Here is a 25,410-nt window from a genome sequence, read left to right as displayed (position 1 = left end):
CACTACATATCGTACTGTGTATGACTGTGTACGTGACAAATAAAATTTGAATTTGAATTTGAATTTTCAACCATAGCCATTGCGGGGGTCTGCAAGCGCAGTGTCAGGACATGGGACGTGACTCTTGAAAGCGATTAACCTCCGGTCACGCTGTATCGCACAACCAAAATGGTAGAGAAGCCTCTTGACGATCAATGTGTCCATATGCAACAAAAAAACCACAAAAAACCCCCACATACATTTAATTTGGCAACTGCTCTCCAGTTAAACCAATCACCCCCCCCCCCCCAAACTGACTCTGGTGGCTCTCAAAGTAATACATCCCTTTATTGCAGGGCACAGTGCCAATCTGAGTCTTAAGTCTGTTGTCAGCACACCCCATTTTGTAGATACTACCTAATTCCATAAAGAAAGCCACACTAATGCGTCTGCTGCTGTTGGAGGTACTCCTGCAGCTTAGGTTACGATAATGCCGGCAACAATTAAATAAGAACTACCGCACTCTACTTAAAATCCTCTCAGCTAAATGAAATCCAGCTCAAATATTTACTTCTTTCAAAATTCTATTATATCATCGCTGTATCTTCCCAAGAACTGGGACTTTAAAAGTGTCGCCATTAAATGAGGCCAAACCCTTTTTTCGAGGAACTCTGTAAACCATTAAATTCCATAAAATCCCCCATAATACCTTTTTTATGTCTTTGCAAATAATTACGCCAATCAAATTCACTCAGAACAAAGAAGCCAATCAGCATTTGGGATACATTCTCTAAAGTGTTCTCACAGTGACTGTAAAACAATTTGTGAATGGTTTTCACAATGTCGAGTCCCTAAGAACAGCGACGCTGTACATCATACCAATCGGCCCGTGGAGGAGGATTGTCTTGTTAATGAAGTGTGGAGTGGCGCCACTGAGGACTGTGTATGTCACCAGATTTACACCACAGTGGTCTGTGATTCCCTGCAGCTGTAAAACAATGAGGAGGTGATTGGAGTAAATTACACTGCAGTTGTCAACCTCCGGACCGCTCACAGCCATTTTATGGTGTCTCCCTCTTAGAAACAAATTGTTTCTCTCCCGTTCCCTGGCTCGCACATGCACACACAAACAGCCATTCTTCTGCTTTCCTCCCACACTCTCTTTATCTCTGTCTGATATTCTGTCTGCTGCCTTTTTTCAAATGTCAAGACACAACACAGGTACATGACCAACAAGTTAGTTATTAAGTGGCCATTCTTCTTTCATGCTCTTGTTCTTCTCTCACCCCAAATGTCATGATCCAAATACCAGTGTCTAACCAAATACACATTTCACAGATCCACACAGTCACCCTGAAGCAAACATATTTGGTCTCTCCATTTCAAGGACAGAGATGTTTTCTTCACCAGGATCGGGGGAAAGAAAGAAACTAATTAAACATTCATTCATCCAACTATCCATCCTAATTACCCTACTCAGGTTGCAGGTAACCCAACTGTCAAAGGCAGAGAGTCTCAGCAATGGCCAATCCATTGCAGAGCTTCTTCAAACATCCATTATGAATTTTAAAAGTGTTTTATTCAAAGACACGGACATATAAAAACAGCGCTGTGGTGTCTTACAGCAAAATGTCCTGAGTTCAAATCCACCACCCAGCTGTGGGCTGTCTATGCAGAGTTTGCATATTCTCCCTGTGCTTGCATGGGTTCCCACAAGGTTTTCTGACCTCCTCCCAGAGTTCAAACACATGCATGTTTGGCTAACTCGTGATTCTACATTGTGAGCATCAATGCTTGTTTGTCTCTATGTGTTAGACTGGCAATCTGCCCAGGGAGTACTCTCACCTCTCGCCCTATGATGGGATAGGTTAGGCCCCACTGCTATCCTGAACTGAATAAGCAAAAACAAGAAGGACGAAATGCTTAAGCCACAACCTGATTCTACTCCTCTGTTTCATAATCCACATTTTCTTTGTGCAGTTTAAGCTGAAACAGTTCTGTGTTTCTTTTATCAGTCTCAGGAGAGTATATCTATTTGTGGATGTTGCATGACCATCTCTCAGGCTTGTGGTTATTTTATGGGTATTCAATATTTATTGGGTTGCAGGGGACATTATTCCCATCAGGGTGTGGCTTTGCAGACAATACTGGTCTTTTTATGGGATGTTCCAATAACAATAAAAAATACTCTCACAATTCCTCTTCCTTAACAATAAGAGTGTAGTAATTCCTGATAGACTTTTTCCATATACATCGTAAGCAAAGTAAGAAAATCAGTTGAGCGAGTCACCAAAAATAGAACAGCTAACTCGTCACGATGGGTTTTTTTTAAACATCACTGCTATTTTCTCATCTATAATAAATGACTCATCACGCCACCAGTGTCACTTCCTTTCTTTTTGCACCTCTCGTATTTTCACCTGTTAAAGATATATACCATTCTAAAAAAATCAAGCCGATGTGCCCCACAAGACTGAGCGTCATTTAGAAAAAAATGAGGAAAAAAAGAAAAATCCCAATCCAAGAATAAACACATTTCTGCTTCTTAATATGGAAGAGCGAGAAATAGCTTCCTTTTTAGAGTGGCACTCGGGAGAGATGGTGTCGAATGTTACATAAGCTTAATTAATAATCACATACAGACACCCACATTTGCATGTACACACGCAGAAAGCGTATGAATCTGCACATGGATAATTAATTCACAAAATTTAAATGGTACAAACACGCAGGAGGCTGCACTAAAATAGCAAGAAGCCATGAGATACTGTACATCTTTTATCAGGTATTTGTGCCATCGGCTACAAAGAGCAAAGAAAAAGAAGAGAGGGCACAAGACAAATGGCCAATAATGGCAGATTTATAAATTAATAGAGAAAAAGAAAAAAATGATGATAAAAATCAAAAGAATATAAAGATGACTGGATAAAACACACCTTGACGTAGAATCAAAGGGTGAAATAAATAACAGATTGGGGAGTAAAGAAATCCTGATATATGATTTTCTTTATGAGAATATGAGTTTTTGATCATGAGCCAGATCCAAATGCCAGAAGGGAGACAAATCACTGAAGAGATTGAGAGTAGAGGAAGTGGGACAGAAGACATTCTGAAAAAGAAAGAAGGAAAGAGGCAGGAGAAAGATGGAAGAAAAATGGGGAGGGAAGAGAAAGAGAGATGAGTCGCAAAAAATGGGGAGGGTGAGGCGGAGGAGGAGGGGATGGGGTGTAGTGGAGGGGGTGAAATTGATTAAGGGGGAGAAACAATGAGAGTGGGGAGGAGGCGAAAAGGCGCAATGGGAGAGAGAGGCTGGAGACTGGAAACGATTTGAAAGGAAGGGATGAGGTAAATGCAACAGAGGCTGATAGACAGCCAGGAAGAGACTAATTAATAGTCAAAAACTGCAGGGAGGCAGGCAGGTGTGCAGAGAAACCCACAGCAGGAGGGAATAAACATAGAGATGGATGGCTTCTCCTGCCTTGAATTACCTAACAAGACAGGCAGCTTTGGGGTTTATCTCGTGACATATTGCATGACTATACATCACAGAGAGATAAAAGCAGCAACAGCGCAGGAAGGCGGATGGGGGGGGCTGCATAGTGCAGAGGGACACTGGAGAATGAGAGAAGTAAGGGGGACAAGCACTACCGTGAGGAAAAGGGAGGGAAGATCTCATTATCTAGAGGTGGGAAGAGGGTTTAGACATGAAGAAAAGCTAACAGGGGGATTCGCTCACACACATACCTGGCATTTCTGCAAGAGGAAAAGCGCTGAAGTCAAACCGCGAACAAAGTTTAATTACACAAATGGCTTTTCACACTACCGCCTCCCACCGCGCACACAGCGCTCAACAAACACAGTTGCGACCTTGAAAGTTTGCCACGGGTGTGGTTTAGACCACATGTTGTCTGATAAAAAAAACAAACAAGACACATTCCCTTTATCAGCCTCCCATTTATCAGCTCCACATCTACAGCCGCCAGCACACTGAACACCTGTCTGTTTAGCCCTCACCATGTATGTGCAACAGTGAAGCGCCTCTGTTTGTGGATGTTGTTGTTGAGCAACATGCGGCGAAGCAGTCGCGGCGAGTTGCGCGGAGAAAGGCGGGGGGAGATGGAGGAGGGCGATCGCCGGTGTCCTCGCGGCCTCTCCGGCTGCAGCAGGTTCTCACGCAGGATCTTCACCAGGTCTTCGTTCAGGCCGGAGTGTTTCGGCATGGGGGGCACTGCCAGGGTGTCCTGGTGGGTCACCCCCATGCCTGCCTGCTGGGCCATGCCTACCCCGGCTTCACCACAAAAAGCACCACTACCAGCCAAATGAATGAATAGTAAAGGTAGCCAAGATAAATCAGAGGTAATGCAATAAACACAGGTAAAATATGTGCCGCTCCTTTGTCACAGTCAGAGTTTAGTAATGTGCAGAGAAAAAAAAGAAAAGAAAAAAAAGCAGGCGGAAAAAAAGAAATGACATCCAAAAATCCTGTGGATAACAAACTACAAGAAGCTCTGCAGGTAATTTGTCACGATAGCAGCTCCCTCTCTGCAAAAGCGAGGGGAAATAGAAGAAAAATCCCCCACTCCTTTTTTGTCTTTAAAGGAGCAAGCACAAGAACAGGACTGAGAGCTGCTGCCTTTGTCTGCTCTGCAACACTGAATATCTGCTGTGAAAGTGCAAAGGAGAAGATGAGCGCAGCACGAAAGCAGGAGAGAGGGAGAGCGTGATGCAAAATCTTGGAGGTAAAAAAAAAAAAGGGGGGGAATTCCATTCCAGCCCTTTATCCCCCAGGCCTGCAGGCAAACTCAACACAGTCCAGTGAAACCAAGCCAGCCAGAGTTGAAATAATTCTGAAATAATTCAGTCGGTTTGAGCACAGAACAGCCCGGTTCTGTCTGGCTAAAGCCAACGGTGAACCTGTGGTGGTTCACTTCACTAAAAAGCCCCAGCCCAGTATGACTCAATCCAGAAAGGAATTCTGTTCCATCCAGTCACAGCAATTTATCCTTTCTTCCTCTTCCTACATAGAGTGACTGCTGAGTGCAGCCAGTTTATAAGCTACTGATCCTTCAGAGCTGAGCAGAGCGCGAGTATGTGTGACTGTTTGAGAGAGAGCGAGAGGGAGAGATGGGGAGTGTGTACACAATAGAGAAGAGAAAACAGAGAGGTATGGAGGGGGAGAGAGAGAGAGAGAGAGGGAGAGGGAGAGAGGCAGAGAGAAAGAGAGAGAGAGAGAGAGAGAGGCAGAGAGAGGTTGAGGTAATGGTGCTGTTTGCATGCTTGCGCTCGAGTCGAGGCACACGCAACTCTGCAAGGGTACATTTCCCGATGCAGCAGACCGCACTTAAGTCACACTTTTGCTACTGAGTAACCCTCAATCCAGACTGAGCTTCAGGGGACATCCCCTCTAAAAGCAAACAATTCCATGAGTACAGCTGTGTGTGCACATGTGCACAAATTTGCATTTCCATTTTACTAACATTTGCACACCCGAGGGAAAAAAAACAAAAAAAACCCCAACAACCTAGGAGAGGGTTGCAACCAGCTAAACATCTTCTGCCACTAGCTGTGATTTCTTTCAATCAGGACAGACTCAGTTTTACTTTTGTCAGTATTGTCTGCTGAATTTAATAGGTAGCCACCTAGCCTTTATCCTCCTCCGCCTAGTGATTAGTAACTGCCTCCAACAAGCTTCTAGCCATTCTCATTTAAACCTTATGTCAACTGTTTCATTCTACTATGCTTACTTGTCCAGCTTCTTCCAAGCGACCCACAGTACTTAAATATACTTTAGCTTTAACTAGCCCAGCAACATGTGTGCTATGACTTCAATGTTTCTTTTTAAGATTTTCAAATCACCCTAATACAAATAGAAAGATATACAATTAAAAAACATTATAAGTTTGGTTTTTGCTGTTACATGTTGATAGCCTATACTTGTATGGCATACTCAGAGTTAGTTGCACAAGTCTTTCTTTGAACAAGGACAATTTTGTAATTTTACCTCACCACGGTGGATTTTAAAATAAGCAGTCAACATGTGATTGAAGTGCAGTGTGACAGAACTGATTTAAGTGACTTTTTGCTTTAATTCAAAGGGTTTGGCAAAAGTATTATATTGACTGTTTGGGAATTTCAGCCATTTTTATACATAGTCCCCCATTTTCAGCAGTTCCAAAGTAAATGGAGAATTTAAAAGCAGTACAGGTGAGACCTGTTCTGTTGTTAGTCCAATGTTTTTTAAGTTGTTAAGCTGCCATTTTATAGCTTTTCACTTAACTCTCAGTTTGAGGGCCAGAGAGATGTTGATGCAAGTGAAATGTGCTGAAAAAGCAATTTTAGATAGCAAAAACTTTAGGAGTAACCTAATAAACAATCTGTACATTCTTAAAAAGAAGGAATGCCCTGGGTAGCTCACAGAAGACAAAGTGCATGATGACAGAATTATTTCCATGATTAAGAATTACACCTTAATAACATCTAACCATCTCAGTAACATGTGTATCATTGTCAAAGTCTACAAACAACACAAAGCTTCATGAATGAAAATACAGTGACTTTACAACAGTGTTCAAACCTCGAGTTACATTCAGGAACAAGAAGGCCAGATTAGTTCTGGAGTAAAAAAAACATCTTTGGACCGATGACAGAAAGACTCATTTGTAGCAGAATGATTGGAGGAGAAAAGTATAGAGATGGAAAGGAACAGCTCAGCTGATCCAAAGCAGGTCACATCATCTGTCAAACATGGTCGAGACCATGTTATTCTACAGGCATGCATGGCTGATAGAAATGAGAAAAAGCTTCTCAAGGATCTGAAGGCAACTGCAGCAAAAGCCTGGCAGAGCTTCCGCAAGGAGGAAACACAGCACTTGGTGACATTCACAGATTCTAGATCTCCAGCATTTTCATCCAAGTACCAAAACCAAATTATGTTATTTTGGCCAACTACTTTCAAACCTCTGAAAATAGAAGAAAATGGCTTTAAGTCCTAAACCGGTAATGCAATACTACAACAATCAGATCCTAAATGTATTATTGAAAATGCTGGTGTTCAGAGACAAAATCACAAATATTCCGCTATTATACAAATACTCATGGACCTACCTGTAACTATTATGTGACCTCCATGAAGGCATTCCATATATACAGTAACTTAAAGAATAAAGACACACACAGCACCTCTGGCTACAGATTCCTACACAACAGCAACGCTGTAGAGGTATGGATAGCATAATTGTTCACAGTGACAATGTGAACATGTAGCTGTGTTCCAAATATGTATAATGATTATTCTGAATAACCAACAACTTTGAATTTTTGATCAGAATACTATACTACTATGTAGTAGTGCTCAATTTATGCTGTATGTATTATTATATAAATACATTCAAAATATCAAACGTTGCAAGCATAGTATTAAAAGCACAATTGGAACCCAGCATGCACTCACAAACACTCTAGCAACACTAGCTTTAGTATTTCAAAAAGAGTGGGTGCTCCTCAAAGACTAGGAGCAAGGATATACAAATGATTCCAGTCAACCACGTTGGAGGAATGCCCAGTTGTGTTCTACAGACACAGTGTACTTACATTTTTTAAAAACAAATTAAAAACACAGTCAAATACCACCAGGCAGAAACCATCTGAAATGTCTCCTAACACCACAGAAAAAAGCAAAAACACTACCACAGGCTACCTATTTGACATCTCCCAGAGAGGTTTTAGCTAATGTCAACATTTTTTCAGACAACCGGATTATAAACTGAAATAGAAACGTTTGACTTCCTGCAATCATAACTGTAACTACGCTTTCTGATTGATAAGCCAGGCTTTTCTGGAACATAACATTCTGCAGTGAAGCTAACTCCCCAGCACTTTCCAACCAATATTTCCTTACTAGCAGGCTCTCCAGGTTGCTGTTGTGAGAGTCCTGGCCATTATTTGCCTGTCTCTCTATAGGGAATCTTTGGTCCACTGGTTGGACTAACTCGTGCTGCTGTTCGAACAGCATTTGTGTCAGTAGTTCTTGCCTTTCTCAAGCTCCTCTGTGAGCTGGAGGGCCAATCTAACCTGAAACTGCAGCAACACCAAGCTTATCTTGCTGCAGGGCAAAGCAAGAAGACTAGCGCCACCAGCTGAATCATTCTGTGTATAAAATCAGAAAAGTTCCCACCTGACCATCACAGAATCAGCTGACGTTATTTTGTACAATAACTTTAGTACATATTTTGAAGTCCTGCTAAACTTTACTTTAAGATCTATCCAGTTTTATATTCAGTCCCACCAAGTGTGACAATCTAAAGCAAAAGTTCCTTTTTATATATTATGATACCTCAGAGTACAGTAACAGAAAAAAGCAGTGGTTCCCTGAACGTCTCGCCTGTGCCCTGGACAGTGGACTGAGTGAAAAGGGAAGATGGTCATTGCTCTGGTATTTAGTTCCACGTTGTCACTGTAGTTATTGTTATTTATTGGCACAGTATTTATAACTTTATTTAATAATCGGCGTGGGAGAACCTCCTTTCACACACATGCGCGCGCACATTTCCACGTATGGGTGCGTGCACTTTAACTCTACCACCACAAATAGAATCAAATCCTGTGAGGAAACAGAAGAGAACATTTTATTATTACTTCTTTTTGTCTGTGGGAATAAAAAAATTTGATTGCTCAGCTGATATTTATTACGTGAGTGTGTAATGGTACCCAGAGGAAGATTTCAAATCAGGAAATACAAAACTAACAAACTCAAGCTGTTTGGATGTTGTTCTTTTCCCACCAGACAAAAAGGACTATTAAAAGACGACTATAGGCTACTATATAGAAGACTGACTATAATACCCACTAAATGTTTTCATCATTTGGGATATCAAATTTTTGGATATTATCTTTTGCACATCTATCGCGTTTATGGTTCCTTCTAATTATCACTTTTATGCCACAGATTACTGTTTTGTCAAGTAGAAGTGCTTGCTACCAAATGTAAGCCTTTCTATAGTCAGAAGAAAAACAGACTGCAAAATGTATAGATATAGAAGCTAAAAAAAACTTGAATATTACTATTAGAACCAACAAATATAGGATTTTTGAGACCAGTACCGATACAGATATTGAGCAATTTAAAAATCTGACATATGGACCCATATTTTTTCTTTCAAGCACACGAAAAAAGCTGATTTCCTGAAATTTTGTTATGTGCAGGTTTATGAATCTTTACTAAGACAACATGACCTGTCGGTTTAAAAATAAACTTTTTATTGTCATAGCAAGCTTTGGATTATTTGTTAACACTCTGCCTGACACTATCTCTGTTTATCCTGTACTTTCTTTACTTTGTTAAATTCTCATTTATTGCCTGTTGTAAATGCTGATGCTCATATATTGCTATATAGCCAACAAGGACCGATAACATTAGACGGCCAATATATCAGTCTGGCTCTAATTCCAATAAATTCTAACCATAACACTTGCAAACATGCAAATACAACCCAGTGACCACTACAGGCACTTTGGATCCATCTGTCTAAAATCAGCTTTCCCTATGAACAAAAGCAGCGCACTGGCTGCCAAAAGATCAGAGAATGCATTCAATAATTTTTTTTAAGTTAGTTACAATGTTGCATCAACTACAGCAAAAAAAGATCAGGGAAAGCAGATTTTCTTTAAAATCTAATTAAGAGGATGCATGTTTTAATAATGTGTATAATATGGACTACCCATTTCATTTTTGCAGATTTGAATAATATTTCACACATATTTACAGAAGACGTGATAGTGACATACATTTAAGACAGCAATGCAAAGATTAGACAGAGGCAAAACTAAGTCATGGTCAATACATCCTTCTGACTGATGGTTTAGCAGTGAACTTCTCACACATGAGGAAAAAAGGAAAATGAAACCACAGCAGGGAGAGTTTCCTCATTAGCAGTGCCTCCAGCCTGGCTGTGTGTTAAATATCATCATAAATGTCATCATCTATGCATACTTGGAATAATGGCTTTTAAAATCTTTTTTAAATTAATTTCAAAAACCTTTAGTTGCTAAAAATGTGACATTTTGGAAGCTGTAATGGTTGGGGCATTTGGCCTTTCAACACCATCACAGAGCAACCTCTACTACAGGCAAGCTGATGCAGTCAGTAAGACACTTCCAGCCACGATGACAGTGGAGAGCTGTTGGCCTTCGGTTGACGGCTCGCAATTCATCATCACCTTACAACAGTCAGTCAAAAGGGATGAATGCCACTCCGTGAAAACATGTTTTATTTGTTTTCCTCTGACGGACTCACATACAGTAATTGCTGTCATTGTTCCATTGTTTCTCTTCTCGTGCTACCTTTCTTACGCCTCATCTTCTACGCTTCGTAAAACATTTCTTTTTTCAGCGATTACTTCCCCTTGCCACGCGTGACGTCTGTGTGCGTTTCCCCCTGGTTACCAGGGGCAACATGGCTGGAGAGGGACAAGTAGATTTTTCAAGAACCAAAGGCTGGAGGAACAAAAGCAAGAAAATGGAAGCCAATCTACAAGACAAAACTCAAGTGCATCACGCACAAAAAACAGTCTCAGTTGCTGCAAACACTACAACACATCACTGTGGTGTGATGTATGACACCTCAGCATAAAGCACAAGCGACCACCTTCATTAAAGCAACAAAAAAGCGATAAAGCGATGCATGGCAACGGCTAAGTGGATAAGTAGAATCATAGATTTATTTACTACATCAAGTAATGACAAGATCTGAAGGCTTGTGCATTATATATTAGCCTTATATTAAACAAATGATTGATATCCAAGATAGCAGAGGAGAAAATAGAGTTCATCACACCTCGAAGGAAACCAGATATTACAGAGTGTAGCTTTGTATGCATTCACATTCATACATATTTTAACTATGATTTAGTTTTGTCAACATTTTAATTTTCCATTTCTATTCTTTGCAAAACAAACGAATAAATCAAATCTTTGTGTCTCTACTCTTTGAAAAAAAAAAGCGGGGGTAATCTTGACAGATTGCGTGTGTTTCTTTTGGCAGCACACAGCATGCTGTCACCTCCCAGACTGCAGCCTGGAGTCTGGCCTAGTACTGGCAAAAGGGCCTCCGCAAGACACTAGATAATCAGATCAGTGCACCATATTTCTTAATACGTTATGAGAATGTCAAAGGTGACTTAAGCTTATTAAATTAACCTTTTATCATAGTTATAACTCGGATTACTGTAGCAGACATATGAATGGGAAGGAAGCACAGATGAAATACAAGGAGCTGGTGCACCAGGCAGTTTAAAAGCAAACAAGATGACCTGACCAAGACTGATTTCACCAAGAATTTCTGAGCAATTCCACGTAGCAACTACCAGCTGCAATATTAATGGCACAATACAGCCAAAACCTTAATGCAGCTCTGTCTCCCCCAAGTGGATATCTCCTTTTATTGTGTGAGCCAGGACTAGTCTAGAACACACACCGACTGTATATATCACTAATATACGGAAATTACCTCCATCACACCAGATGAACATTAATTCCAGTGCTCGGCGATATGTTTTTAAAAAGGCACAGCAGAGAGAAATATGACGCGATAGAAACAAATTTTACAATTTGCTCTAATCTTGTTTCCCGCCAAGACACATAATGAAGTCATAGCCCTGTAAATGTCTGCATTTTAGCATCAGCTATACCACCCTGCTGTGGGATCAAATATCCATGCATTGTTGTAAATCTAATATTAAATGAAACATTTATTTAAAATTTGAATTTTTATAGATTTTTCTTTAATGCTGCAATATTGGGTGGCATATGATGTCTATACATAAAAATACATTGTTTGCTGCACAGAAAGTGATAGAGATTCTTTGTTTTCTATAAAAACAGACTATTTTGAAGGCAGTTGCAGATGCAAAATCTCAGAAAAAAATCTCTGTGAAAACGACTCCTGGTTTTTACACTTCCATCTGTATTTCTGGTCACCATGCTCTTTCGTGTAGTACCATATACATATAAGCGCATTATGAAAATAGAGTAGTGGCTGATGGAGAATCTGATGCGAACCACTGAGTTCTTTTTGTTCATTTTGCTTATTGGACCAATAGATGGCAGCATTTTCTCAGAAACATGAAGACATAAAGCAAGACCACACACGGCAGTTCATATAAACCATTCAGAGGCATCTTTGTGTGTCCTAGACAGAAACACAGCTCCATATATGTCAGACTTTCCACTGTGTGTTGCCCAACTGAGGCCATGCAGGGGTGCTCAGAGCTGTAATTTCCTGAAGATCTGTTATACCAACTGTCTTTTTCAGCACGACTACGAAGCGCTACAATTTTCTACTTTATGGGCAGTGACATTTTTCTTTATAGTTTTAACATTTAAAGAGCTCTCACTTTAGATGACTCACAGCCTGCGGTGAAAACAGTAAGTCTAGTGAATGCAAAATGGAGCCAGTCCACTCTTATGGAAAAGAAAGTGAGACATGAACTGTATATTAAGTATGAATTATCAATGCCTCTCTTGCTAAGGACACTGTAGAGCAAAAAAGATATGATAGTTCTCATGTTTTGTACAGTTTTCTCAGCGTTTCTCCCCCCGACTGCAGCGTACATCACGGTCCACTGGAGAGGCTTGCTATCATACCTTATGAAGTGCTTTTCCCCAGAAAAAGCAAAGGAACGCAAACTATAGATTCGGTTGGAATTATCAGCGTATCTTGAGAAAGAGCCAAATAACTCACTGTTCCCTCACGAGAGAGAAAAAATACTGAAGGCAACAAAACACAGTGTTCACGAGCGGATATGAATATGAATAAAAGAAATTCTTTGGGACACACTAGAGCAATACTTAATTTGGAGAATAGTTTCCATGATCTTCCACCCGTTTTCCTGCTGTTTTGTGCAGCTGGTGTCTCATGCACAGTGAGAATATTTCATGGTCAGAAAAGCTGTCATGGTGACCCTGGCAGGGACTGTGGTCTAATTCCCTCAACCCCACTGATAGTAGAAGGTCACACGCTCTTGCCTCATGGTCTGAAAGCAAACACAGACATGCTGGGGAATACAGAAAGATAAGAATCCGAATCCAACAGGATGGCTGTGATTGAACTAGATTGTTTTGCTGCTTCCAAACTCTGCGTGTAATGGGCAGTGAATGTTTCAGTTTGAAGTGAAAGATCAGACCGTCCGATTGTTAATTATCTTCCTTCTGCCCGCAAGTACTAAGTAAGCTATAGGATTTGCTTTTCAATGTATCATTATGAAATCAAGTGTGTAGAAGCGCTTCAGTGCCAGGAACACTCTGTAAATATGTAAGGGGTGGCTGTAGCTCAGGTGGCAGAGTAGGTCAGCCTCTGAAGGTCGGTGGTTCGATCCCAGGCTGCCTCCTGGCTGCATGCCAAATATCCTTGGGCAAGACACTAACCCCATGTTTGCCTACTGGTGGTGGTCAGAGGGCCCGGTGGCACCTGTGTCCGGCAGCCTCGCCTCTGTCAGTGCGCCCCAGGGCAGCTGTGGCTACAATGTAGCTTGCTATCGCCAGTGTGTGAATGTGTGTGTGAATGGGTTAATGACTGAATGTAGTGTAAAGCGCTTTGGGGTCCTTAAGGACTAGAAAAGCGCTATACAAATGCAGGCCATTTACCAATATGCAAGAGTGTTATTAAAAATAACACCAAGGCAACTTATTAAATGTTGAAAGTGAGATTTTTCTTTTTTGCAGGAAATATTTGTTTTTCTTTTCCTTCAATTTAGATGCTAAAAGGGCAGCAAGTCAATAAAGCATGCACAAAAACACAACTGGTTAGGTTAATTGAAAATGAAAACACTAAGTGAGCAAAAACAACTTTAGAATAAAATGTTTTAATTACAAAAGAAATGTGGGATTTCATCGTCTAATGAATATATCATTTAAAATACAGAGAATCCAAATAACTCTGTGCACAAAAGAGAAGAATTGAACTTGATGGCTACAATTTTTAGGCCCTTAGACAGAGATGGATTAAAAACACACATGACTCTATAGTGGAAATCACTAAACGTGCACCTCTGACAAGCATCGTCAGTGAACACAGTACTTATGACAGGAAGACTTTAAATGATGCACATGCTATGGGTAGCTTATAAATTTGTGAAAGCACCATTATGGCTAAACGACTTGCGCATGTTTTTGTGCGTTCCAATTTTACAAAGAATCAGGATACTTTATGGTTACGTTTTTCAAATCACTGCACTTCTCTGTACTTGACTCTAGCTTTGGATGTGAAAATCTGCTTCAAAAAAATAAAAGAACTTCCTTGCCTTGCTGAACTAGCCTGGCTGCAGTTCAGACCTGTCACTTACTGAAAACATTTGGCGCGTTATGAAATGAGAAATGGTGTACAGTTGAAATCCCTTCTGAAGCAATAATAGGAAAGCATTTTGCTTTCTAAATTGCAAAAATTGCTCTCAAATGCTTACAGAGTGCTGTAAAAAAGGAAAGAGGTGATGGAGCGTGGTGGTAAACATGCCTCTTTCCCAACTCTTTTGCGACATTATATACGTTTTACACCACATCCAATTTCAAAACCAGAAGAAGGGTGGGAAAAGGAAAGAAAACTGAACAAAAACAAATGGTGAATAAAAATCTATTAGAATTATTTTTTTAACTGACCGGCGCTGCAATTCTCAAAGCATTATGAGTCAAAGTCGATGTGCGTCAGGACTGAATAATAACCCAGTAAGCTAAAACTTCAGGGAGTCTTTGGTTATTACTGGGTTCACTGCCAAAGGAAAGTAATATAGACCCTGGTCAGGATCCATGAGAACACTCCACTGGAACGTTTGATTAAAAGCGTGCATGTGAGTGTGCATGCCGTTGAATAACTACCCTTGTGCAGACGTCTCATGTTCAGTTGTGCTTATTTTGGAGCGCGGTAATAGTTGTTATTTTATGAGCGGCACTGCATGCAGCCTGCCATGATGAGAGGAAATGGGAAGGGGGAAGGGGAGGTGGTCAAAAGTGAGGGACTGATGGAAGTGAGGGGAGAAAACTAGAGGAACGGCGTGCCAAGTGAGAGAGAGAGTCAGAGCAGGCTGTAACTGATGCAGGGTGACAGTAAATGAAAGTGGATGAATACAAATGACCACGGGGATAAGGAAGAGGGATCGCGAGAGAATGAGAGGGGAAGAGAAGGACACAAAGATCAGGGTGGTTCCAGAAATAACCAGTGGTTATAAACACGGTGGTCCCAGGAAGTCAGAACTTCCTGTGTGTCTCTGTGTGAGGGGTGTATACCTGGAAGGAAGAGCACGTTTGCTTACTTGTGGACATGTTTGCATACATAGACCAGTGCGTATAATACATGCACAGGCCAGTTTATGCGTACTTTGTAATGCAACGGACTTAGGAGTAAAAGCTGTGTTTCTCAGTGTTTTTGTACTAATGTAAAATTCAGTGAAAATCAAATTTTTTCACCTCACTCATACTCTGTTAAAAGTGCATGGGCCACATTCACACTTCTATTCCATATAAATATACATATGCATGAGAGAAAGTGTTTCAAATAAACACTTTCTCTCATGCATAAAGAAATAATGATATAAGAACTCAAAGTGTACTAAATTATGGCTCGCACAGGAAGGGAATACTAGAGCGATAATGTTGGGACTTGGATGTGGAGTGGCCACTGGTGGATAATGAGATGGGAAGTGACAATGAATAATTAATGACAGTGAATTATTTGCAAAATAACACCTGGGTGAAAAACATTAGGCAGGATTAAAATAAGGGAGTTTTTAAGTGATATGGGCTCAATTTTGTGCTGTGACTTAACACAAAACCTGCACGGATAACCTCGCAGCAAAGGCTGAAGGGTTCGAATTATATTATTGCCAGTAATTATAGATTTTATTTTTATCTCCATCTTTATCTGGTTCATTTACATCTCAAAAAATAACATAAATAACAAATTAACATATAAGGAAGAATAAAATCAGCTACAGAATCACGACAAGAGTGAGAAAAAAGAAAGAAACATTAGATGATTAAAGGCATTGTCACACTAAACATTTATCACAACACTGAATAATTATGTTAGTTCTATACACTTTTTTTTACAACTATATCAATGCGCTGCACATTTAAAAGTGCGCCATGTTAGGGTTGCATAGCATAACAGCCAGTGTAACATCTGTAACTGTGATGATCATGAATGTATTGAAAGCATGATTTTTCCCTGGCAAATTATTACACCATTACGATTATCCATGATGCAACTCACCCATGGGCAGTTCAGTGTGTGAATTTCAGGTTTGTTGTGATAAACATGGCTAACGCATCCTCAAGCTGTTAGCCTAAGGCTAGCCTCAAATAGAAATGGCATCAGGTGATGCTGACTTTGCAACGCTGACTTTGGGGCTACAAAAAAAGGGGGGAAAAACAGAAACCTATGATAATAAAGTTTAAGTAAGTAAAGTTTATTTATTAAGCGCTTTTCATAGACAGGTAGTCAGAAAGCGCTGCACACAGAGATTAAAATAAACAGTACGATAAATAGCAATGGCTGAATTCCATTTAGGCTTAGGGTTGGGGTTTTATACGTGTATCTGTGACACTGTCATAACTAACTGGAACCAAAGAGAGAATAAAAGGTGGCCATAGCTACTATGACATTCTCAGTTGGCCTTGAGATTTGTTTTCTCCTCCTGTGAAGCTGCTTTCTCATTGGCTAATCACTTGTCAATCACACGTTGTTGTGATAAAAAACTAAAAATTCTCTTTTATGAAACACAGTATGACCATTAATTACAAGGTGGGTTTGTTTTATCTATCTGGCAATATAAGATAAGATAAGATAAGATAAGATAGAACTTTATTAATCCCTCGGGTGGGTTCCTCTGGGAAATTCGATATGGCCCAACATGAGTGACTGAGCACATAAACTTAAAATAGTTGAGGACAGAAAGTCATCTACATACATGGCCCTTTCACACTGGAAGCAGAATGCGCTGCATTGACTGCTAGACTGAGCAAATCGCCCAAAATTTGTGTTGAGCTGTCAACTGTGCTCTGCCTGTATCTCATTTGCATGCAGGAAACCGTTATTGTGCAGCACAAGCAAAAGAAGAGAATGGGGTCGAGAGTGCATTTGAATGCACTGTTACCTATGTGAAAGGACCTATTGCCTTCTATAGGACCAGGAGTCTTCTTGCAATCTCCATCTGGTGACCTCCAGATAGAATGCAGATGTAAAGCACTTCAGCAACAGATTCATTTTTCTGTTTTGTACCATCTGTAACTGGAACAAAGCAATTGTTCAAGACAAACTAGACCGCACTGATGTCATGATTTAAAAACACCAACTCCTTTAACTAATCCTAAGTGGCAAAAATAAACCAGCCTTAGGACTCGGAACTTAACTTTGATACCTTCAGAAATAAAAACCAGCTACTATGTCGCAGGCTCTCTTACATTATGCAATATTACAAACACATGTCAGAAGCATGCTGAACAGAGATTTGGTTCATGTGTTTTCATTGTGTTCTGAGGCTTGACCAAAGGGTGAGTCACATAGTAGCAGTAAATAAGTCCAAGAGATGTAAAGTATGGCTCCATTTTATCAGACTTGATGCAAATAGCATACAATGCAATATGCAAAAGGGCAGCGCTGCCAAGAACAGCAAAACAGCACATTTGATGAGACGCTTCAATGTGAACAGAATAAATATAAGAGCGGAAAGTTGCTCTGTTTCACTACAAAAAGGAACTACAGTCAACTTCTTCTCAATACTCAGACCTGTCTGATATTACAAAGCCGTCTGAAAGAGTCAGCCTCTCCAGGGTGTTCTTTCACTCCTGTTACGATTAATCCCATAAGTCATGAGACGTCCCACCAGGCCTCTTCTATTTTTCACTCCTGTCATCAAAGGCAGATTTTTTTTTTTTCAAAAACCAATAGCATCTATTTTCTAGTCAAATATAGGGTTGAAATACTTTTCAGACTGTTTCAGCTTATTAACATTTATATTACCAAGCCCAGTTTCCAAGCTCAGAGCCAGCAAGTATCGAGTTTGTATCACAACTTCAAATAAGAAGTTGTGGACAGTTTCAGGGCAGTTTCAGCTGGTGGATATGTGAACTATAAGTCAACAGTACTGACATTTACCCAAAAGAGCATAAGAAGCAGGCAAAAGAAGTGTTGTATTGTCCTGTACGGGCTGTTTTCCTGCTGTGAAACCGATTTCAGTGAAAAGATTTGATGGGAGAAGATGGGATATGTCCCAGTACCTGGAGTGACCCTGAATTGGGGTTTAAAAAAATGGACCGGGAGGGACTATGACCTTGAGATATCCAGAAAAAGCCTCGAAACTCGATACCATTTTCATCACCTTGGGGGTAAAAACAAAGACAAAAAATGAAGTTTTTTTGTCTAGTTGCTAGTCGATGTTTCCTTGCTTAAATCTTCAAAAGAAACAACAAAGAAAAGACACACAAATAACTGTGTTATGATGTTAAATTAACACCATCTATTAAAATTACCAATGAGCAGGACAGATAATGTTTGCTGCCTGGCTCCTACATTAATGTCCTCATTTTTATTATTAGCGCTACCTTAATTATAAACTTAACAATGGATAATCTGGCCCTTATTTCCCAAGTGGTCTTGGCATTAGAAACACACTAGCCTGTGACCACCTGAGGCTGGGTTTGTATCATGTGATTGCTAATGTTGAAACAGCTAATATTAAAGTATTTATACACTTCAACGTTTTTGAAAGGGGAGCTTTACTGACTGCTCGAAAGGGTTGTGTAGCATTGTGAACATCAACTCCTTAAGTTGCTGTCAACTTGTATATTAATTGGTACTTGATTATCAATACCTTTCAAGAGGTCAGTTAAAGGCTCATCGCAATATCAAAGCCAAACACTTTTAACATATTCAATAAAATTGCACTTGCAAAACAGCACATGACTGAATTTGCTTAAAGGTTTTAATGTTTTTAACTTTTTTATAGAAAGTAAATCTTTTTTTTTAATATATAATCCCTTTAACGTGACTTTACAGTGGACTTCTGTGTGCTGCAGGCCTTCAAATAAAATGGGCTGAGTCATTTAGACTGTACAAAATCTTATTTTAAAGCTTGCACTGAGGTTAAACTGGCTTGGTTTGATATACTTTTAGAGTCAGACCTCACATTTTTTTTTCTGTCCAGTTCAGCTACCGGCTTCTTTATGCTCTCAGTCCTCTAGTAAAGTTACAGAGAGAAAATCTTGAATCTAAAGCCAACATATTAGTCTTTCACACACCCACATAGCAGCGTGGCACATGTTTTAACACCAGCTAAAGCAAAGCACTTCCATCCAGTTTCCGGGCCACACTGGCATAACAAAGATGCACAGTGAGACTGTGTGAACTACTAAGTGATGGAAATAAAATTGAGGGAAACTGAAATATTCAAAGTTCAAAGATCTTGTCGGAATACGAAATGATGGCCGTCGAGAAGATGAACACAAGTTTAAATTACAAAGAAATAAAATTCATTTGTAACTGCAAAAATGGCCTTTTGGTGTACTCGGGATTTGGTGGATTTCACAACTGCTTTTCTGGTCTACATGTCCCAACCTCAGTTAAATATTATTTTTAAATCTAACCACAAATGTGACATCTGCAGATTCATATTTCAGCTTGTTGAAATGCACTTATGCACCAGGTCTTGTACACCAGCCAGGGGAGTCTCTGAAGAAATGTTATGCACATGGTTTGTTGACTTTGCAACTGATGCTGCAGCCACGCCTGACAGCTATCCACTGTTACCTATTCACAAGGTAGAACCTGCAGTCCATGATGGTGCAAAACGCATTATAGAGCTGAGTCATTTTCAGATATTTACTGGCTTTCAAAGTCCAAACATCTGCTGTTAATCTCAGTAAACGCAGCATGGCCACCTCCTTCCCTGCCTGGAGATTTGCGCATGGAGGTAAAAGAGGACCAACACGCCTCAGATGACCCTCGATGGGAAAGCACAAAAAGTCTTTCATTAAAGCAGACTGTTTTCTCGTTGAAATGTGCTGTACATGAATATTTTTATTTTGACAATATTTCATATTAAATATTTCAGCTAAGTGGCACGTTTGGTTGACTGGGACTAAGTGAAAGGTTAAATAGTTAACATTTGACCTTTTGTAGTTTTACATTTGGTTCTGAAAGAGGAGAACACGAAAGTCAGTATATTGCAATGGTGGTTATATTTTCAAGTTCTAAACTTGTGTAATTGAAGTTTATGATTATTCTATAGATGCTACATTGGGCAGTAATAAATAAGAAACACTATCAGGCTTCAGAGCATATAGGACTTCTCTAGGTCCCAAATTACTTTATTAGAATAGCTGACTCCTGGGCATACTTAGTAAAAAAGAAAAGTTTTCAAATCTCATAACTTCCAGAAAAGGTAAATGTCCTTCCTCTTGTTGAGATGAACTGAAACTGGTAAATGTCAAGCTGATATGTCACAGCATGTCATAGGTCATGCTTGCATCCTCCTCACATTCATGTGAACATGGTGGCTCAAGAATGATGAAGAAATCATTACACAGGTAGCTCACATGGAGAACATGACCTGATTAGATATTAATGTGGCTTTGTGAATAGATTTGGAGGGTAGATATTAAAACAGTCAAATTTAATGGTAAAAGGCGTGTGTGTCAGAATAGTCATTATTCAATTTTGATTAGTTTCAATTAGGGGCTGAGAAATTTTCATTATCTTAGTTACTAAGATAATGACATAACATATTAAATACCAGGTTGCATAAAAAGGGAACTGTTTCTCTTGCCCATGAGCCCAGTGAAGACATTAATTTTCTGCATCATCATGAACTTTTTAATAGGGCTCCAGCTCTTGATATATAACTGTACACACAGCCTAGATTGTTAAATGCATTTTTAAACACACAGCCGTTAGGAGAATTGCTGCTTACCTCTCCACGTGTTTGCATGGATTCTCTTTCTGGCATTTTCTTACAGTCCAAACATATTCATGGGGTTAGGTTTAATGGTAATTCTATATTGGCCACAGGCATGAATATGAGTGCTAAAGGTTGTTTGAGTCCCTGTGTTAGCTCTGCGACTGACTGCCAACTTCTCCAGGGTGTACCCTGCCACCCTAAGACAGCTGGAATAGGCTCCAACACCACATGATCCTCAATTGGATAAATAGAAAAAAATGGATGCAAGGACAGACCCTTGTGTCACCTGGAAAGAAAAGCTGGCTGTCTTTGCTATGGTGTATTAAACTGATGTGTGTTATAATGTCAGCTGTTAGATAAAGTAAAGGAACCCAACACATACAAGGAAGTATGTGTGGACTCTGAATGTGTGGTGAGTTCCTAAGTGATTGTATGCATGTTAAACAAAAAAGGCAACTAACTGGTTTGTCAGTCTGCCACCTGGAGGACGAGAGAGTGAGAGGATGTGACTGGGCTGCTTTATAGAGGTTTCTCATGTGACATCATGCACACACTGCCTGAAAGCTTTCAGTCATATTGAACGTGATGCAACCACTAGTGAGGAAAAAGAGGATATGTGTTTCCTGACCAGTTAGCAAGTGGTTGGCTGGCAATCGCTAAGTGAAATCAGTCAGAATGCTGCTGTTGTCTGCAATCTGTCACTAACTAACTAACCACTGAGTTGAAATGAAACTTATACAAATGCAATGCAAACTGGAAGTGGAGAAGGTCTGCCTTCAGAGTAAAAGTACTGAAACAAACACTTTTCAAAAGATGCCGTTTTTTCCTTGAAGGTGAGCAATATTCCTTTCTGGTTTTTGTTGCTCTTTTGACAGTTTTACTAACAGTCAGAGACCAAATCACTCACCTACAAATCAGAGCAATCTCAGGGAGATTGCCAACTGGTCACATTTCTCTAGTGTCCAGTAGCTGCGAGTGTGCCACTGACCAGTCTCTTGGCCTGTGTGACTCAGGATATCAACCTCTACCACTCGGCAAAGAGTCAAGGAACACACATTTTTTTACTAACATCCGATGGTTGTCAGATGGATATCACCATGTTTGTCACATGTATAAATAGCATATAAATTAATGTTACACTGTTAGTCCCAGTACCCCATTATTAACCTCCTAGGACCTGGTGTCCACATATGTGGACATCACATTTTGGGCTATTTAGACCAAAATATTTTATTTTGCTCTACAAGGGCCTGATATCCACTTACGAGGACATTATACTGTTACTGTTCTATCGAAATCTTAAACAAATATCCTCATTTTTCTTAGGAACAAAAATCAGGTAAAAAAATAAAATAAAATCTGGTAATTCTTTGTTTTTACATTCATCAGGTCCCAATCAGCCCAAATATCAAAGAGAAATCAAAAATGCATGCCGTGGAGGAGTTCAGGTCTTAGGAGGTTAAGGATATCTCTGTACCTAAAAGGCATCTTAAGGATAGAGAACAAAGGACAGAGTATTCACAGGTGTATCCTATGTGGAATTGTTCAGAGTATAAGAAAGGCGTGGTACACAAGTAGAATTTACAAACCGTAGCAGGAGGAGAACTCTTTAAACAACTCATCCTTTTTTATTCATATGTTGTTTCTGTAATTTAAGATGCTGGGATGTTTCTGTCCTTATCTGGTTTTCTCTTTGTGTGAGTAAAAAAAAAAAAATCTTGTTACATGCTATCATGTTGTGAATTTAATAAAAAAGTTACCCTGACAATAGATCATGTTATAAACATGTTATGAACACTGTTGCACCTGAGACAATAAAACACAGCTGCACTAGGGCTATAAAAACCCGCCCAAATATTTATGATGCAGATGTGGAAAACGTCATATTTAACTGACATTGCTTTAAAATGAGAGCTCAGAAGAAGGATGTCTCATTTCATTAAATGCATGTTGCCCCGACTTCTTCACTCGTATGTATTGAGGGAGGGACTAAACCGGTGAGGAGAGAAATCCAGTATGTGCAATTTGGGAAATGAGAAAGGGAGTTTGGTAGATCCTTCATTTCTCGCCTTGCTTCCTTTTTTTTCACATCTTAGTCCTTCCCACCAGAGGGAGGGAGGAGTTGAGGTGATGGGCACTTAGAAAAATGAGACATCTTGTCATTTTTAAGCATTGTCAATTAAACATGACGTTTAACACAGCTGCACACCATAAATTGCTTTGTTATAGCCCAATTAATGATGTATTTTATGATCTCAGATGTAAAAGTGCGCACTACTTGTTTTAATCCTTCACAGCCCCTTTTAAATTAAATTCACAAAGCCAATGTGACAAGATATCACACTTTTTTTGTTAAACGCACACAGACAGTGAAGGACAGTGAGTTTGATCACCGTGAAATAACTGAATCATCTAATAAACAAAAGGGATGAGTGCGTTTTGACTATTCCAGCTGTGAAAACAGCTGTTTATAGCTCCTCTGTCCTGTCTCTTCCAGATGCATTTTAAGAAATGAGACATCCATCAGCACGGGATATTGAGATTCATTTCCAAATCAGGCTTAAGGGCTTGGGACAGACAAGAGGAGGCTGGTGAGGTGACAATTTGCCTATTTTTTGTATATGGCCAATAAAAAAATGAAAAAAACTTGGCACACTGATGTGTAATACACACCAGCCATGCTTTTACTCTCATGATAGCTTAAGAGTAAAATTCATTCCTTACTAGACCTATTGACAGCAACCGTTTTATCACAGTGCTGTGGAAATTTGCTGATTTTTTTGAATAGCACGACTGTCTGCGCTCATTATTATTTTTAGCCTTGTGTTTGTGTCTGCAAGAAAGATGAAAGAGGCCATGCCATGAAGTGTGTGGGGGGTCACGTGGTAGCTAATGGTGTGTGTTGTGCCTGCTGTCAAGGGAGAATAATCCATAAAATGAATTGGCTGGCTGGGATGTCTGGAAGAAAACAGGTTTTCTTCCACCCACTTCAGATCATCAGATTTCTTCTGAGGCAGAAATACAGTGACATATGTAATGTTTGTCTACTCAAGGACCAATCAACTCATCAAGCATACTCAGTTTTGGATTTTGTTAATTTTTTTTTAACATGATAACATCTGAAGAGTCAGCACAGTGGTTTTAATCTAATCGTGAGCGCACATGCTCGCTGCAGTGATAGCTTTATGTCCGATATCCTCACATCATCACGTTACTTTTCGAGACGCAGCTGTCCTGCTCTCTGCTTTATCACAGAGCATTACAATATCTGTTCTAGCCTTTGACTCCTCTGAGCCTCAGAGAGCAGCATCATCCACTCTGCCTCCCACTGATCCTCTCCCCCTTCCTCCATCCCCGTTCCCCTCCCAACATGTCATTCTTGTGGCCCCAGAGGACATGGTCGGTATGACCCTGTCTGAGCCTGATGGAGGAGGAGGAGGAAGAGTGGGGGGTGGGGTGACGGGCTCTTTGTCCTCTCCGGTGTTGTCCCTCTTCACTCCTCTGTGGCCTCTTTAAGCGAATCATGTTCAGGGACGCCGCGCACATCCAGTGTTTTTGCTCACATCGTCACAGAATATTTACTGCTCTTCTTCTTCTGATTCCTTGCTGAGCTAGAGTTAGCAGTGGGTGTTTTTCACAGTGGGCTGGTAAAACGTTAGGTGTCTTTAGATGAGGCTCATATACATTGATGCCTAAATGTAGATGCCCTGAAAACATGCTGACTTTGCAACACCAGCCTCTGCACACTTAATGCCCTGTTCGTATCACTTGTTTAAAATAAGGCATGTTTAAATGCTTAAAAATAATAAAATATGCTTATCTGCTTTTGCTGGGAGTCAGATGAAAGCATCTTTACAGCTCTTATGAACATGCACTCAACATGAAGCTACAGTCATGTAGCATTGCTCAGACTTGAGAAATACTCCTTACAGTAATTTGGACCTTGTCATAGTGTATCACTGAGTACAATGGCGGCTATGGGATGGTTGTTAGCAAACAGCTGCAACATGATACCGCATTTGCTCAGGTCTTACTCACACATCAACATAGCAAAGAAGTGGAATAACCGTTAATATGACTGTTACTGCTTTAGTCCTGCCACTGTGGCTGTCAGTCAGCCTCGGATCTATGCATAGTGTAGTGCACACAAGCTTGGAGGACTGCACATATGTGCATCGATGTAGTATGTGCGGTTTGTTTTTGGTTTTTTTGCATCATTTGCAGTAGATCTGAGCATATGGACACCTGTAAATCAAGCTTTGCTCAGCTCACCCGGCCCCTGCATTCCCTTCTGTGTGTCTACCGAGTATCAACCTTGTTTTCATCTATACGATCTTTAACAACTCCACAGCACACACGACACATATTTGCTACTTGATCTGCTGATTTTGCTAACTTCCACCCTCCGACCCTTTGGCTAATTTTTATTTTAAATTTAATTTGATCCAAGCCAGTCTCTTGTGTGGACTCCCTACTTCTCACTTTTGTTCGA

General features: G+C 40.1%; 1 protein-coding gene across 4 annotated transcripts in view; it reads right to left on the bottom strand.

The window, feature by feature from the left end:
- The window catches only part of pde4d (phosphodiesterase 4D, cAMP-specific), a 203,691-nt gene that overhangs the window by 99,476 nt on the left and 78,805 nt on the right, over positions 1-25,410 (bottom strand). Inside the window, exon 1 of one of the 4 annotated variants that reach the window (XM_013914811.1) lies at positions 3,994-5,067. The exons of the other annotated variants lie outside the window; for them this stretch is intronic. Within the exon in view, the coding sequence (XP_013770265.1) occupies positions 3,994-4,256 (263 nt within the window). The 5' untranslated portion in view covers positions 4,257-5,067. Of the gene's footprint in view, positions 1-3,993; positions 5,068-25,410 lie in introns of those variants that run through there. 4 annotated transcript variants of the gene reach the window in all.

This window comes from Pundamilia nyererei, unplaced genomic scaffold, assembly GCF_000239375.1.
Source record: "Pundamilia nyererei isolate P.nyererei 1_Seehausen unplaced genomic scaffold, PunNye1.0 scaffold00006, whole genome shotgun sequence".
NCBI classification, from domain to species: domain Eukaryota; kingdom Metazoa; phylum Chordata; class Actinopteri; order Cichliformes; family Cichlidae; genus Pundamilia; species Pundamilia nyererei.
The sequence above is the reverse complement of the archived record's forward strand: the minus strand, read 5'-3'. Positions and strand labels throughout refer to the sequence as shown.